This window comes from Lactuca virosa, chromosome 8 (genome assembly GCF_052849685.1).
Source record: "Lactuca virosa cultivar CGN04683 chromosome 8, Lactuca_virosa_CGN04683_v6, whole genome shotgun sequence".
Lineage (NCBI taxonomy): Eukaryota > Viridiplantae > Streptophyta > Magnoliopsida > Asterales > Asteraceae > Lactuca > Lactuca virosa.
This window is the reverse complement of record NC_136433.1, coordinates 49,970,488-49,987,521: the sequence shown is the minus strand read 5'-3', so window position 1 is coordinate 49,987,521 and position 17,034 is coordinate 49,970,488. Positions and strand designations below refer to the sequence as shown.

Here is a 17,034-nt window from a genome sequence, read left to right as displayed (position 1 = left end):
CTTATGGTTTTTAGACTTAGGGTACTTTTTTCTTTTTCTTTTTTTTTTTTTTTTTTTTTTCTTTTCAGTAGTGAGATTTTAACTTTTGGTTTTTGAGAAAAAACTCAAATTAAAGAAAAAGTTTCTTTTGGTAATACAAAATTTTTAACTTTTATATTGTGGTGAAGATTGGGGCATTACTGAAAAACAAGCAAAACCTACTGGGGCACAACTACAATCACCCAAACGCTAAGGTAGTCAAGTGAATATATATCCATCTATAAGTATCCTCATTCTCCATTACCACTCAAACACCAAAACCCTTTAACAACCTTTGGTTGACCAAACGCCGCCAACTCTGTTTTCCAAATGGAGGTTACCGGAGTGTGCTATGTTGTGGGAGTAGTAGTAACGTTGGCGTTTTATGTATTGAGATTTTTAAATTGGGTATGGTTCAAACCAAAGAAGATAGAAAAGTTTTTAAGAGATCAAGGTCTTAAGGGTAGCTCATATAAGTTCTTGTTTGGAGATTTAAAGGAGATGGTGCAGTTGACAACTCAAGCAACATCTAAACCTATTGGCCTATCCGAGGATATAGTTCCTCGTGTCTTACCTTTTGTCCATAAATCTGTCGTTACTCATGGTACGTACGTATACTTTTCTTATATATTACTATGTTACTGTGTGAGTGTTTTTTCTTAAATTAGTATAATTTATAATCTGGTTATTATGAGGTTTCTTGGAAAATGTAATGCTACTGGATTTGAGTGACAAACTGACAAAGCAAGTATTATTATATATGTTTACTGGTAATCGATTAATTGAATAAATCTCGAAAGTATAATTGGTTTGGGATGTAGTTCAGTAAAGAAAAATAAATTTGTCATAATTTATCCTCATAGATTAACATGTGTAATCCACTACTTTTTTTCCTCATCCTAAGAATATTTAGTAGGAGGATGTTGAACATCTTCCACTAAATTGTTTGACTAGTTAATTACTGAACTCTCTAAAAAAGACTTTAAAATTGTCAAAAAATAAGAAAAAAGAACGATGCACCTTCACCCATATCAAATGCACCAAGGCACTAACTAGGACATCGGAGTAATTAGGACCACTGGTTACGTATTTGTTTTCATATGTTGCTAGCATCCATATAAGATGAAGGCTTTTTCATTAAACTTCTTATCTAACATAAGCGCCCACTCCAAAAATAAAAAAAAATTTAAAGTTACCTTTGCTACTAGGAAAGTTTTTCACAAATTTTATTTATGGATCACATACAAATTATTTTTTGGTTGAAAAAACTCTTAAAAAACTCATATTATAATTATTATTATACTAATTACTATCATTATTAAGACACTCTAAAATAGAGTTACTCAAATTTTAATCTCACAACTCAAACCAAATGTTTTTCAAGGTGCTTGTGAATTAGCAACCACTTCTCATTAACTTTTTCATCATTTGATGATTGTTAAAATACAATTGATACAAATAACAATAAAATTTAAAACAAAATTAATGGGTCTCATTAATAAACAAATTGAAAAAACTCTTCTATGATATAGTTAAATCATAAATGATTTTTTTTTTCATTTTAAGGTTTTCTATGAAAAACTCTAACAAAAAGTTTATTATGAATGCTATTGGCGTAGAATAACTTAAAAAAAATTAATATTATCATTAGTTGTTGGGTTATTTAATATAAAAAATTTAAAAACAAATGATTATAGAGTTTTCATTAGAAGTCAACAATGATTTTTTATCATTATCATTGCATCTGACCAACTATTCGAAAAAAACAATTAAAAATAATTAATAATTAAAAAAATCGTAAATAATATTATAATTATAAGTAAATAATAATCAAGTAAACTTACAATTTCTATTTATATTTGTTTGTGTATGATTATTCTCGTTTATTCATGACAGTTTCTTTATTTTTTTTCTTTGTTTATCTTGTACATATAGATTACCATTGTAAGTACTACTTTTTTTTTTTTTTTTTTTTTTTTTTTTTTTTTTTTTTTGCTAGTCTTCATTTCTTTGTTTTCTTTGGTGTCCATTTCAATCATTTGATTTTTTTTTTCATCTCAGATTTTTTTTTTGTACATCCCCATTTCTTTAAACGTTTTTATGGTGGCAATGATGTAACCGGAGAGGAGGGTTACCGGTGGGTTGGGACTTTTCATGGGAACGCAAATTGAAGGGAATGGTGGTTGTTTGAGTGGACCTCATATTAAAATTAATATAATAAATAAAATATAACATATAGAACTAAGGTTAAAATTTTCATTTTACTAACGGTTAACAAACTCTTTTAAATGACATCCTACTTAAGGAAAACATCTTAACAAACGAATACCATAAGGACATGGAGTCTATTCCTTCCATCATTCTCAACCTACATGTCACATAAGAGCCACATGATGCTCGAAGTGATTGGTACCAAAAGTGTTGAAATTTATTATAATAGAAAAGGATTACATATACAATCAATGTACAACAAGGAAAGCTAAAACTAAGGCTATAACTAAGGAAAGACAATTTCAACAAAGCATGAAATATACAACCAAAAAAATACAAAGATATCCAATACTCCCCCTCAAGATGGAGTATGAAGATCATGAATGCCCAACTTGACAAGAAGCATGCCAAGCTGATTTGAGCCTAGCGGTTTGGTGGGTAAGTCAATGATTTGTTGTTTTGAATCAATGTACATTGGCACAATTTCTTTTCGCTCAACACGTTTCCGAATAAAATTGCAATCCACTTCGACGTGTTTGGTTCGTTCATGGAAAACAGGGTTATTGGTGATATGACGCGCAACCTGATTGTCATTCAATAATGGTGTAGGACTATTTTTGAGAACATCTAATTCCTCAAGAAGCCATCTAACCCATAAAATTTCACTAACTGTGGTAGTCATGGCACGATATTCAGCCTCAGCGGAGCAGAAGAACGGGATACCACAGATTGTAGCTCCACCTAACAGAAGTAAATATCCATATATGGATTGTCTACTAAATGGGCAACCAAGCCAATCAGAATCACAATAATAGAAAGCTTTATGTCTCCTTGTTTTGGTAACAAAATTCTCTGGCCGCGTCCATATGGTTTTGTCTTGGATCTCCCACAAATTAGCTTAGCACACTAACGGAGTATGAAATATCAAGGGCAGGTTGCTTGTAAATAAAGTATACGACCAATAAGTCTCCTATATTGATTGTTATCTATCTTTTCTTCTTCTCCTCCTTTATCAAGTTTCAAGTTGGGTTTCATGGGAAAGGCACTAGAACGACACCCTTGAAGACCGCTATCTGAGAATATCTGTATTTACGTTCGCTAAGAACCAAGCCATTTGGTGTTTTTGCGACTTCAATACCCAATAAATATTTTAGGGAACCAAGATCCTTCATGCTGAACTCTTTGTCAAGATGTAATTTTGTGCTTCGTATGCGATCCACGCTATTTCCCACAACTATGACGTCATCCACGTAAATTAACGGCACGACATACTTATCTCCATGCTTGTAGAGGAACACAAAATGGTTCACCTTTTGATTGTTTATATCCGAGTTCAAAGAGAAACGAGGAAAAATTTTTATACCAGTTTCGAGAAGCCTGTTTCAAACTGTGTATCGATTTCTTTTATTTGAAAACTTTTATTTTATCTCTGTCAGCAAATCCTCCTGGTATCTTCATGTAAACTTCTTCTTCTAAGGATCCATGGAGGAAAGCGTTTTTTACATCAAGTTGTTGGATCTCCCATCTTCATTTGACGGTAATGACAAGGAGTGTTCTTATGATTACAAGTTTGGCGACCGGTGAAAAAGTATCATAGTGATCAACACTTTCAACTTGCGTAAAACCCTTCGCCACAAGACTTGCTTTATTCATTTCCACCTCGTCGTTTGGTTTAAATTTGACATTGTGCAACGACTTAGAATCAATGGCTTTCTTTCCCTTTGGCAAGTTTTCTATTGTCCATGTGTCGTTCTGTTTAAGTGCCTTGATTTCGGCTTTCATGGAGTCTCTCCAATGTTCATGTGTTTTGCAATTTGGTAAAAAGACTTAGGCTCATAATGAGAATTGGTGGCGAATAAAGATGCTTATTGATGTTAGAAAATTTTTCATAAGAAATGTAATGGGCAATAGGATGTACCGTGGACCTTTCTTGGTCGAAGTCGGGTGACGTATGGTTGATCGAAGGGGGAAGTTTGACCCGATAGTCTTTCAAATATTATGGAATGGTTCTGTGTCGTTTGGGTCGTTCTCCATCACTAGGTTGGTGCATGAAAATTTCTTCATTAGAACAGTTTTCATGTATGTCTTCATTTGGGCTTATTTCTATATTGTTCTCACCACTTCCTCATTTGGGTTTTCTTGTACATTAATATTCTCATGAGACTCCACTATGTCGTTAATGGTGGTGAGGTCAATTTCAATATTTTCATTTTTATCAAATTCTGCATGCACTCTACTTGTTTCCTCATTATTGATAATGAGATCATTTTGTTCAACAACAAAATTACTATATTCAAAAAGTTGATCATCATGGCCTTGGTTTTTCCACATTAAAGTCTCAAAAGGAAATACATTTTCAACGAATTTAACATCCCTCGACACAATTAGTTTTCTTTGTTCAAGATCATATATTTTGTAACCTTTTCATCCACAAGGATAGCCAAGAAAAACCCAAGGTTTTCCTCGAGGTTCAAATTTGTCACCTCTCATTTTTGTGTTTCTTTAGTAGACGAGACATCCAAAAACACACATGTGATTGTATGTGGTGACATGTTCCATTAACATTTCATAAGTAATTCTATTCCCTATAACTTTCGATGGCAATCGTTTAGCAATATTAGCAGCATTAAGGACACACTCCCCCTCGAAATGTAGTGGGAAGACTAGCCTCGAATCGTAATGCTCGTGCTATCTCCAATAAGTGCCTATGTTTCCTTTCAACTATCCCATTTTGTTGTAGGGTATGGGGAAAAGAAGTTTCTAAAACAATTCCTTGTTTGGTATAAAGTTGATTCATTTGGTTTGAGACAAATTCTCCGCCATTGTCACATCATATCATTTTTACTCCCTTACCAAATTGTGTTTTAACCATATTGCAAAAATCAATCAAACAAGAACTTTCTTCATATTTGTGTTATAACAAATAAACCCAAACTCCTCTACTATGGTCGTCGACAATAGTGAGAAAATGATTTGCCACGGTAAGCGATGGTCTTCTATATTTTCCTAAATATCACAATGAATTAATTCAACACATGTATTTGTTTTAGTTGAGCTAACCGGAAAAGGTAAACGTGTAAATTTGGCTTTATTGCAAGCATTACAAACTTTTCCTTTTAATTTTCAAGAAACAACCTTAAGAAAACTAATGCAAGATAGTTTAACCTCGGAAGCATGCCCAATACGTTTGTGCCACGAATCCATGTTGACATCCAATGCCTTCATTTCTCCCTTCATTTCTTCATTCGATAAAGATCACCATGACATTTAGTCGCTCCAATCAAGTTCCCGATCCTCAAGCCTTGCAAAACTAAGAAATCAGGAAAGAATGTCACTGCACAATTGAGATCTTTAGCAAGTTGATGAACTAATAAAAGATTGCATGTAAAGTTGGGAACAAGGACTCCTCCTACTGTTAATCCTTCTTTGGCCACATGTATCCCTTTACCTTTAACATGAATGGTTTTCCATTGGGAATGGTAACACCCTCTTAAAATGTAATTGTGATTACATTATCAAGTAAGTTTTCTTGATGCATAATGTGCACGGTAGCACCCAAGTCAACAACCTACTTACCTTCGGATTTTATTCTACGTGCCATGGTTGCTACTGTAGGTGTGTGATTGCTAGTTGCTTCTCGATTTCCACTAAAAAGCTTGGAAAAAGCTTTGTATTGTTCCTCACTTAGACCTGGTACTGGACAAGGTCCGATCTACACCATAGCTGCCTTCGGTTTTGATTTTTCTTCTTTTTTCCCTTTCCGAGCCACTACTCCAGATACCCGATTCGTTTGAAACACCCGTCTCTGTTGTGACCATCTCTCCCGCAAAAGGAAGACTGTTCACTCTTATCATTTTGAATGTTTCTTTCGGTTTTCTGCCACGTCTTTTCAGCTTGAAAGTTCCAGGTCACATAATGTCGTCCTTAATATAAGGCTTGGAAGGCAATAACTTCTTGACTTGGTTGTTTGGCAGAGGCTATCAATCGTTGCTCATCCTCAGATACTAGATGATAAGTAGTCCCAATGTTAGGAGTGGGCTTCATGGCTAACACTTGACTTTTGATAACAACAAAGTGATCATCAAGACCCATAAGAAATTCATAAACTATTTCGTTCTCTTTTAATTCTTCTAACCTTTTTCTAAGGTCACAAGAACACCCATGACATGAACACTTGGGTGTAGGGAGAACGGATTCCATTGCGTCCTATATGCTCCGAAACTTGGTGTGTAGTAGTTATAAAAACACTCGAACCACCTTTTTTAGTTGTCGACAACTATTGTTTCAATTCATAAGCCTTTGGTGCAATCTCCTTGCTGAAGCGTTCCTCCAAATCATTCTAGATCTTGGCGGCTATTTTGGCGTATTTGACACTATTAAGGATGTCTCTCTCTATTGTTGTTGACAACCAACCCTTTATCATAGCGTCACAACGCATCCAAGGCATGTATTGGACTGATTCCTTTTCTGGCTTGCTGATAGAACCATCAAAAAAACCAATTTTGTTCTTGGCGAACAAGAAACTCATCATCTCTTGTGCCCAATCACTGTAATTTTTGTCGCTAAGTAGGCCATTTACGTGCATCTGCTTGGGGTAGTCAAAAGCGTGTAGATAGTAGGGAGACGCATGATCAATGACTGCTCCTACATTCTTGCTTTTGTTTGACTAATCTTCTCCTCTAACCATAGTCACGATTTTCTTCTAGGGTTTTTTTTGTTTTGATTATGTGATCCGTTCTAATACCATGAAGAGATTGGTACCAAAAGGGTTGAAATTCATTATAATAGAAACGTATTATATATGCAACCAATGTACAACAAGGAAAGCTAAAACTAAGGCTATAACTAAGGAAAGACAATCAATCAACAAAAGAAGGATACAAAACCAAAAAATACAAAGATATCTAATACATGTGTAACATCCCAAAAATCAAGGTAATTTTTTTTATTTTTGAAACCAATCCAAAACCATAAATGTTTACAAAACAAAGTTTCCAAAAGTCATAAACATGAATCAGAGTATCCCAAAACCATAATCTCATAAAAAATCCAGGATGATGTGCACGATCAGGCCTTCACCTTGCCCATATCCTCTGAAATATCCAAAACCAAAAGTTCAAACTGTAAACAAAAGCTTAGTAAGTTCCCCCAAAGTACACACACAACCAAATAGATAATAGCATGCATGTATGAGCCTTCAGTATGACTGGATTGTCTCGCATGGCCTACAACCTATCTGGACCGCTCTTCGGGCCTTCGGCCTGATTGGACCGCCTCGTAGGGCCTACTGCCTATCTGTCCCGCCTCGAGTATTTTGGTCTTCAACACAAAGCAAGACCACCTCAACCCAACAAACCATAACATGTCAACATATACAATAACAATCAATAACTGGAAAGTACAAGTAATCATACAAATCTACTAGTCTAACACATAAGCAGTGAACACAGGCAATCATACAGATCTACCAGTGTAACACATAATCGATGAACATAGGTAATCATACAGATCTACTAGTCTATGATATAACTAGCATACCATCATCCAATATACCAAGATACATAATCCAGTAGGTCGACATTGGTGCATTCGACCTACAAGTACAATGAAGAAAACTCACCTCAATGTCAGAAAGATAGTAAAAATGAATGTTGCTCCAACTACCGGCTCTACAGGTCACCTGTAAAATGCCCAAGGACCAAGCCTTAATCTACTATTCAAAATATCCCAAATAGACCAAGCCTTAATCTACTATTCAAAATATCCCAAATAACTTAAAGTCAAACTTGGTCAAAGTTAACGGTCAACGGTCAAAGTCAAAAGTCACTCCAGCTGGTCGCCACACCATGGCCATCCTTGGCCACGCCGTGGTTGCTAAACGCCAAGGTAAACGGGTCTCTACCAAGTCGCCACGTTGTAGCAACCTAAGGCCACACCGTGGGGACTAGCTTGGAGAACTTAACCATTAAGTCATTTTTCCAACATCAAGAGCTCCAAAGCTAAGCTCTGGTCCTTCTCATGGTCTTGATGGATAAAGTTTCCTACTTTATCCATTAAGACTCCTTAATAGGTTAAGATCCCAAACCCTAATTCCTTAAGAGTGACAAAAAGCATAAATACACCTATTAAGCACCAAATCTCTAGAGTTGCACATCCAAAGTTTCTAAAATGATTCCATGCTCTAAATAAGCTCTAAAATCGTAGCTTTATGGATATGCATGTCCAATGCACGCCCCTTCCATTTTAGGTCAAAAACATGACAATAAAGGCATAAACTTGAGCATGGAGCCAAAAACTACATAGATCCTCCGATATGGAACATATAACACTAGAATGATCACATGGATCCATAAAGTTGCCAACTTTATGAGATTCAACCATCCAGATTCTCACACCAAGAAGATTTAGGGACAAAAGGGCTGGATCTAAAGGTAAATAACATAAAGGTTGGATCTTGTGGACTTAAAATGGTCCAAAAACGTGCTTAAGGTTGGTGAGAAGATTTGCTTGCTGGAACCAAGCTCAAAGATGCTTTCTTCTTCTTTAAAATACCACCAAATAACATAAGAACTCAAATATTAGCAATGGAGGCTATTTTTTTTCCTTCTGGAGGCTGAGGGAGAGTGAATGAGGCTGAGGGTGGGCAACCCTAGCCATCACATTCCTTAAATAGGGGCTCAAACCCCGGATTAGGGTTTGTCATTAGATTTCGGCCACGTCGTGGCGCCAACTTAAGGACCACGAAAACTCTTTCCTTGGCCACGCTGTGGGATTCCATCACCAAACCGTGGCCACCAGAGAAATCTAACTTCAATTTATTAAATTTACTTAAATAGGAACACACTCGAAACTTGGCGTTACAATTCTCCCCCACTTGAATTAGACTTCATCCTTGAAGTCCTCAGTTGCGAATAGCTTTGGGTAATGTTCCTGTATTTCTGCCTCGGGTTCCCAAGTCCATTTGGAACCCTTTCGATGCTACCACTTGACCAATGGTACCACCTTGTTGCGCAAGGCCTTCGTCTTCCTATCTAAAATCGCCAATGGCCTCTCAACATAGTTCAGACAATCATCAACCTGTAAATCATCCAAAGGAACCATTTGTGAATCATCAGTTATACACTTCCGAAGCTAAGAAACATGGAAGGTGTTATGAATCTGGCTAAGCTCCTCAGGAAGATCCAGTCAATAGGCTACCCTTCCTACCATGGCAACTACTCGAAGCGACCTAATGAATCGGGGTCCCTACTTGCCTATCTTCCTGAAGCATATTAAACCCTTCCTGGGTAATAACTTCAGTAAAACCATATCGCCAACCTGGAATTCCAAATCGGATCGACGCCTGTTAACATAACTCTTCTGTCGACTCTGAGTTGTCTGTAACCTCTGCCTGATCTGTTATTGTATGAAAACTTAGCCATGGGAAGGTAGGAGTCCCAAATCCCACTGAAATAAATAACACAAGCTCTCAACATATCCTCAAGCATCTGGATGACCCACTCTCTCTGACCATCAGTATGTGGATGATAACCGGTGCTAAAGTGTAATATCCTACCTAGTTCCTCGTGGAACCTCTGCTAAAAACACGAAATGAATCGAACATCCCGATCCGATACAATAGAGACTAGAACACCATGTTGAGCGACGATCTCGCGCACATACACATCGGCTAATTTCTCGGCCAAGGAACTCTCCCGAATAGCCAAGAAGTGGGCACTCTTGGTCTGACCATCCACAATAATCCATATCACATCAAATCCCTTAGCCGTCCTGGTTAATTTGGTGATAAAATCCATGGTGATATGTTCCCATTTCCACATGGGAACCTCCAAAGGCTGAAGATTTTCATGCGGTCTCTAGTGCTCGGCCTTGACAATCCGACATGTGAAGCACTACTCAACATACCATGTTATCTTCGTCTTCATGCACGACCACCAGTAACTAAGTCTTAAATCCCTATACATCTATGTGGCTCCAGGGTGTATCGAAAATCTAGACTTATGTGCCTCTTTCATCACGGTCCGCCTGACCCCACCCAAATTTGGAACCCAAACCCGACTGCACCAAGTCAATAGTCCGCGACTATCGGTAGAAAACATGTTAATCTCACCCCTGATTCTCTCCTGCTTCCAATTTTACTTCTTGACTCCCTCGGTCCAAGCCTCCCTGATAAAATCCAGAAATGGGGAAACGATAGAAATCCTCATACATACGCCCCTAACAGAAGTGCTAGCCAACTTGCGGCTCAAAGCATTAGCGGCCACATTCACTTTCCCCAGGTGATAAAGAATCTCGTAGTCATAATCCTTGACCACGTCAAGCCATCTATGTTGTCTCATATTTAAATTCGACTGATCCATGAGATATCTCAAACTCTTTTGATCCGTGTAAATTGTATATTGGACCCCATATAAATAGTACTGCCAAATTTTGAGGGCAAACACCACCGCCCGCAACTAACAAACTTAGAAGGCTAACACCCCCTTAAGCCGGAGGGTATGGAAATAACCCTAGATTGCTAACTGCTTGTTGAGGATGAATGCCTTGTAATGATTTGATAAACACATATGCAAGTTGTCTTTTAGATTAAACATGAGTTAAAGTAATCAAGCCACTTTGAAGATTTTCCCGAAAAAAATGACAATCTAATTCAATATGCTTAGTGCGTTTGTGAAACACTAGATTCTTTGCAATATAAATGGCTCCATATTATCACTTTTGAGTGGAATTGGAGTTACATCAGGAACTTCTAGTTCTGTTAAGAGTCAACTTAACCATGAAAGCTCGACACATACTCTTCTCATAGATTTGTACTTAGCTTCTCCTGAGGATAAAGAAATTGTGGTTTGTTTCTTGGACTTTCCAAGAAATGGGATTGTCACCAAACATAACAAAGAAACCACTCATGGATCATCTTGTGATTGGGCATGCAGCCCAATCTGAATCACAATAAGCCACAACTTTAAATGAGTTATTTTTGATAAAAAAAAAAAAACAAACCTTTTGTGGATGTACCCTTTAGGTATTGTAGAACATGAAGTGCAACATCATAATGAGCTTGACAAGGACTTTGATTGAATTGACTTAGATGTTGAACTGAAAAGGATAGATCTCGCCTTGTGTGAAGTAAAAAATTTAGCTTTCCAATCAATTATCTATAAGGTGTTGGATCTGGTAAAAGATCAGTAATTTTAGGAAGCAATTGAGGCTTGATTGGTAATGACATATAGACTGGTTTGCAATCAGACATAGAATATAGTTTAAGCAATTTCTTAATGAACTTATGTTGATGTATGGCCATACTATTTTCTGTTTTGTGAAACCCCAATCCCAAAAGATAATTGAGGAAGCCTAGATCTTTAATCTTGAATTCTGCATCAAGATATGTTTTGAGAGATGTAATTTTTTTAAGATTGTTGCATGTAACCAATATGTCATCTACATACACAGGTACAATGACAAATGAATTTGTAGCTTTCTTTAAAAATAAAAAATGATCATTATGTGAATGAGTAAAGCCTTTTGATTGTAAATCAGTAGAAAACTTTGTATACCACTGTTTAGAAGCCTGCTTTAAGCTTGCATACCATACAAGAAGAGGTGATAGGAAATCCTGGTAGGAGTTTCATGTACACATCTTTATGTAAGTCTCCATGTATAAATGCATTGTTCACATACAAATTGATGTACATCCCATCCTCTTTTAAGAGCTAAAGCAACAAGACATCTGATGTTGTTGAATTTTACAACTGGTGAGAAGGTTTCATGAAAATCTACACCTTCTTTCTGTATGAATCCTTTAACAGCTAAACGTGCTTTGTATCTTTCAATACTTCCATCTGCTTTGTATTTGACCTTATAGACCCATCTACAAGAAATTGGTTTCTTGCCTTTTAGTAGTTTTACTATGTCCTAAGTGTGATTTTCTTGTGAAGCATTGATTTCATTAGTCATATTTGTTTCCTATTCTGGTTGACCTTTGGCTTGATTGTAGAAAGCAGGTTCTATGACTTGAGTAATAATACTGAACACATAATGCATGGCGTTTGAAATATCAGTGACAGAGTAAGAATCACTAATATAAAAATTAGTGATTGTATGATGAAACATATGATGGGAACTAATGGAATCTAACTGGTTACATACATAATCATGTAGATAAGTTGGTAAATTGTGTTGTCAACTGAGTTTTAAATCCATCTTATAACCATTGAATTTGCACGAAACCAGTTGGAATAGTTAGGATCAGATTCAAGAATAATATTGATCCATCAACAAAGTCAATATTATTCTCGCTTCTAACAAGATAATCATGGATCGTTTCCATGAATTTATAGCCAACACCGGTGAACAGTGTAGAAACGATAATAGAATTGCGGCTATCGAAATAAGGACTGGAAGAATTGGGGAAAGATGAACCTGATTCGGATTGAGACACGATCGAGATGAATTGAAATAGAAAAGAATGAATAGATTGAAGAAAATCTAAACAACAAGAAAAGAATTGAAGAAATGGAGAACAGAGGATGAAGATCGATGACCTGCTCTGATACAATCTTGTAATAGAGAGAATCAAAGAATGAATTTCAAATATTCTCCATTAATTAAGTTCCAATAGAAACACTGTAAGAATATATACACGAACAAATCATCCAGCTAATCTATAACTACCATAACTACCTGTACAAAGAAAATGACTAAAATGCCCTTGATGCTAACTAACCGCTAACAATCAACCAACAGACTTAGAAGGCTAACAGATTTTGTATTAACTAAAATTATTTGATTTTCCTTGTTCACATGTACTATTATTCATATATTTAAAAAACAATTTTGGTGTTACTTGTATAGGTAAAATTTGTTTTACATGGATGGGAAACAAACCTTTGGTTCATGTAAGTGAACCTTCTATGATACCTGAGATATTAGCTAATTATAATAAATTTCAAAAGCAAAAGGGAGGACATCCGCTAATAAGGTTGCTAGGGAAAGGATTATTCAGCACTGAGACCCATCAATGGGTTAAACATAGAAAAATCATCAATCCTGCATTCCATGTTGAGAAGCTCAAGGTTTCTGTTCTTCCCTTTTCTTTCTCCATATATAAAAGTCAACTCATGATTTTAAGACATACGTTATATAGATTTATATATTTCTTAATTTGTAGCAAATGGTGCCAGCATTTTATATTAGCTGTAGTGAGATGATCAACAAATGGGAAGAAATGCTGATCAAGGAAAGCTCATGTGAAGTGGATGTGTGGCCTCATCTTAAAACATTTGCTAGTGATGTAATTTCACGTACAGCATTTGGTAGTAGCTTTGAGGAAGGAAGAAAGATATTTGAACTTCAACGAGAACAGATTGAGTTGGTTTTAAAGGCTATTCAGTCGATTTATATTCCAGGATCAAGGTGATGATATTTCCATATATATTGAGGAACTACATGTATGTATATATAATTGCCACTAAGTGAAATTTTGTAAATTAATAAGTAATTATATCAAAAGTTTATATGATCATGTCATGGCAGTCATAGTACCATCATTGGTTTTGTCATGCATGCATAAATTCACTATACTTATTGAAAAAACATTATTAATTCTGTAGATTTTTGCCAACAAAATCGAACAAGAGGATAAAGGAGACTTGTCAAGAAGTGGAGGCCTTAATAAGAAGTATTATTGACAAGAGAGTAGCCACCATGGAATCCCGGAAATTTGGAAATAATGACCTGTTAGGAATTCTTCTGGATTCCAATCACGAAGAAATTAAAAGACATGGTAACCACAACTTTGGAATAAGCATACCAGATATCATCGAAGAGTGCAAACTTTTTTACTTTGCAGGACAAGAGACCACGGCAGATCTGCTAGTGTGGACTATGATTCTCCTGAGTCAGCACACAAAATGGCAGGAACTTGCGAGAAATGAAGTTTTAGGCGTTTTTGGGGAGAAGAAACCACATATTGATGGATTTAGTCACTTAAAAACTGTAAGTTTTACTAAACCATATTCGCTTGAAGCATATTTCTCAATGTTGGTGTTTAACGAATTCTTTTTGTTTGCACAAAAGAACGACTAGTCATAGCTTTCCATATAATATATTTATTAAGTGTTATGTTATGCGTTTGCAGATCAGCATGATATTCAATGAGGTCCTTAGACTATACCCACCAGCAATGGTATTAGGACGGATGATACATGAAGAAATGAAATTAGGGAATATGACCTTACCTGCAGGAACCTACATTCAAGTGAACACATTGCTTTTACATACTGACCATGATATATGGGGTGAGGATGCAAAAGAGTTTAAGCCCGAGAGGTTTTCTGAAGGCGTGTCAAAGGCAACCAAGGGACAAACCTCATATATTCCGTTTGGAGGGGGGCCACGTATATGTATTGCACAAAATTTTGCTTTGATGGAAGCAAAAACTGCACTGGTTATGATTCTACAACGCTTCTCTTTTGAGTTGTCTCCATTGTACTCACATGCTCCACATTCTGTCATAACGTTACAACCTCAATTTGGTGCACATTTGATTCTACGTAAACTTTAGGCTCGCATGTTTTGGTTTGTTTAAAAGTATGTTGCTCTAAATCCAATGTTTAATAAATTCAGTGTTTAAAAAACCGGTTTGAACGGGTCGGTTGAAACAGTTGGACCAGGAATCGAAAAAGTCAACGGTTTAACTAACATTGGTTTTATGCCTGTTTATAGACCGGAACAAAACGGTAGGTTTTTTGTAAACACCGGTTGAACCGACTAAATTGGTTGAACCGACTAAATTGGACCGGTCGAACTAGTTAAATTGAATAAAAACACATAGAAATAAAACATTTTGTATAACAAACTTTGGTGATGATTTCACGTCTATTTAACTTTATCTTAAATTGAATGAACAGACATGGTAAATTTTATGAAATTTTTTAATGTGTGTTTATTCATCTAAAATTATATTTTTTTTCAATATTATATATATATATATATATATATATATATATATATATATATATATATATATATATACCATTGATGTAAAACGTATGGTTATTTATTTTTTAATGTATTTTGAGTGATCTACAACTTGTTTTTATATGTTTTTTTTTTAATGTTTGTACTTGTTTGTGTACATGAAAATAAAAAAACATATAAAAATTCTAGAAACCGGGTTGACTCACTAGTCGAAACGGTTAAACTGGAAACTGATCGGCAACTAAAAAACCGATTTTTAAAATATTGTATAAATCTCTTTATGGTTGTGGAAAATTAACCGGATATTCTTAAATTAAAGGGAAAATATAACTACACCAGATTCAACTTTTGATTTTGGTCCAATAGATCCTTAAAAGTCACCTTTTACCTATTATACAGGGGATCGACCCAATATTATACGGGTTATAAGGTTGAAGCTGCTTACCAATTTCCATATCCCTCATCTTTTTACTCTTCATCTTCCTCATCTTGTTACTCTGGTCGAAGAGTTGCAACGACCTCCCCAAACACTAAGAGGTGCTACTGTGAGAATCTAGCCATGGAAAGAACGTCATGGAGTTAGGATAACCTCGGTTGTCGATTTTGGAACTGTCGAAACTCATTGGTGAGCGTCTGATCCCTCTTCCATTTGTTGTGATTGTATAGATTATGCAAGAAATTTTGGTAATTTTTGCTTGTTAAAACCCAAATTTCTTGATGTCTACTTGGTTATCAAACAAAGTACAAGAAATGTGACTACTTTGAGTGGAAGGACTCTTCCTCTCAAGAATAATCTTTTCAAAATATTTGAAAGATTTGCACAAATATTTTATAGATTAGGAAATTTCCAATTCCGGTATGGTTCTGGTATTTTAATCGGGTTTTGTGAGGAATCGCAAACCGAACCGATAGAGTAAATCTGGTTCCGTTCTGGTTATCTCGATACTTCCGCTCATCCCTAGTAAAAGTTTTAAAAATAGTTTTTTTTTTAATAGACAAATATTATTAAAAGGACCACCGCCTAGCAAGTTACTAGACGGGGCCAGGAGAACAACAAAGATAGAAAGGGCATTACATCAAGATCTATGATCTCACAAACAACTTAGTGGACATATACACCATTCAACCCACTTGTAATTACAATTTGTTCTCCTATGCTTTAGCCAAGCATACACCAATGATTTAACGTCGTCAATAATCTTGAAGGGGGAGGTGCGCATGTTCTTAAACATCCAGTCGCATCTCGATTTCCATAGCAGCCATATCACGCCATAACATACATTGATGAGATTGTTTCTTCTCTTCACACATCTACCCCAACCTTTTATGAAAATGATGAGGTCTCCAATAACGTGAAACTGCGGTTGAGGAATCACACACCATTTGAACACCCACTACCATATAGCCGCCACAGGGCAGCGAATCAGAATATGTGCAATGTCTTCATCCTCCTGTAAGCATTGAGAACTTCTAGCTTCTACCCGTGGCACTCCTCTTCTTATTAGCGCACTGTTGGACGGAATTCGACCGAGATTAGCTCTCCAAACGAAAGTTGAGACCTTCATTGGAACATCATGTATCCACGGAATAATCACTTCGTTAATCGCCGATTCCATATTATCCAACTTTGATCTAAGAACGTCTACGTGATAATCCCCATCCTTGTTATGGCACACTTCCAAATATACATCTTATCCTTTGTTATGGCACACTTCCAATTATCCATCCCTGTTGTCGGGCGGAAATCACCTATGACAGTTAAGAACAGATGAAAACTGTGTATCAGTTCATCGGTTGTAGGGGACGATCTCCAATCCCACGTTTGGC

The 17,034-nt window shown here is 36.1% G+C and overlaps 1 protein-coding gene across 2 annotated transcripts; it reads left to right on the top strand.

Moving 5' to 3' along the window:
- Positions 1 to 291: 291 nt before the first annotated feature.
- Positions 292 to 14,924, top strand: LOC145129596 (cytochrome P450 CYP72A219-like). Of its 2 annotated transcripts, XM_079064363.1 has the most exons (6): positions 292 to 622; positions 13,081 to 13,301; positions 13,397 to 13,641; positions 13,839 to 14,011; positions 14,078 to 14,223; positions 14,366 to 14,924. In XM_079064363.1, exons 1-6 carry the CDS (start codon positions 349 to 351, stop codon positions 14,789 to 14,791), a joined length of 1,485 nt encoding a protein of 494 aa, XP_078920489.1. In that variant the 5' UTR covers positions 292 to 348; the 3' UTR covers positions 14,792 to 14,924. The 2 variants fall into 2 exon arrangements, with proteins under 2 accessions (XP_078920489.1, XP_078920488.1); XM_079064362.1 differs by having other exon boundaries at positions 13,839 to 14,223.
- Positions 14,925 to 17,034: the final 2,110 nt, after the last annotated feature.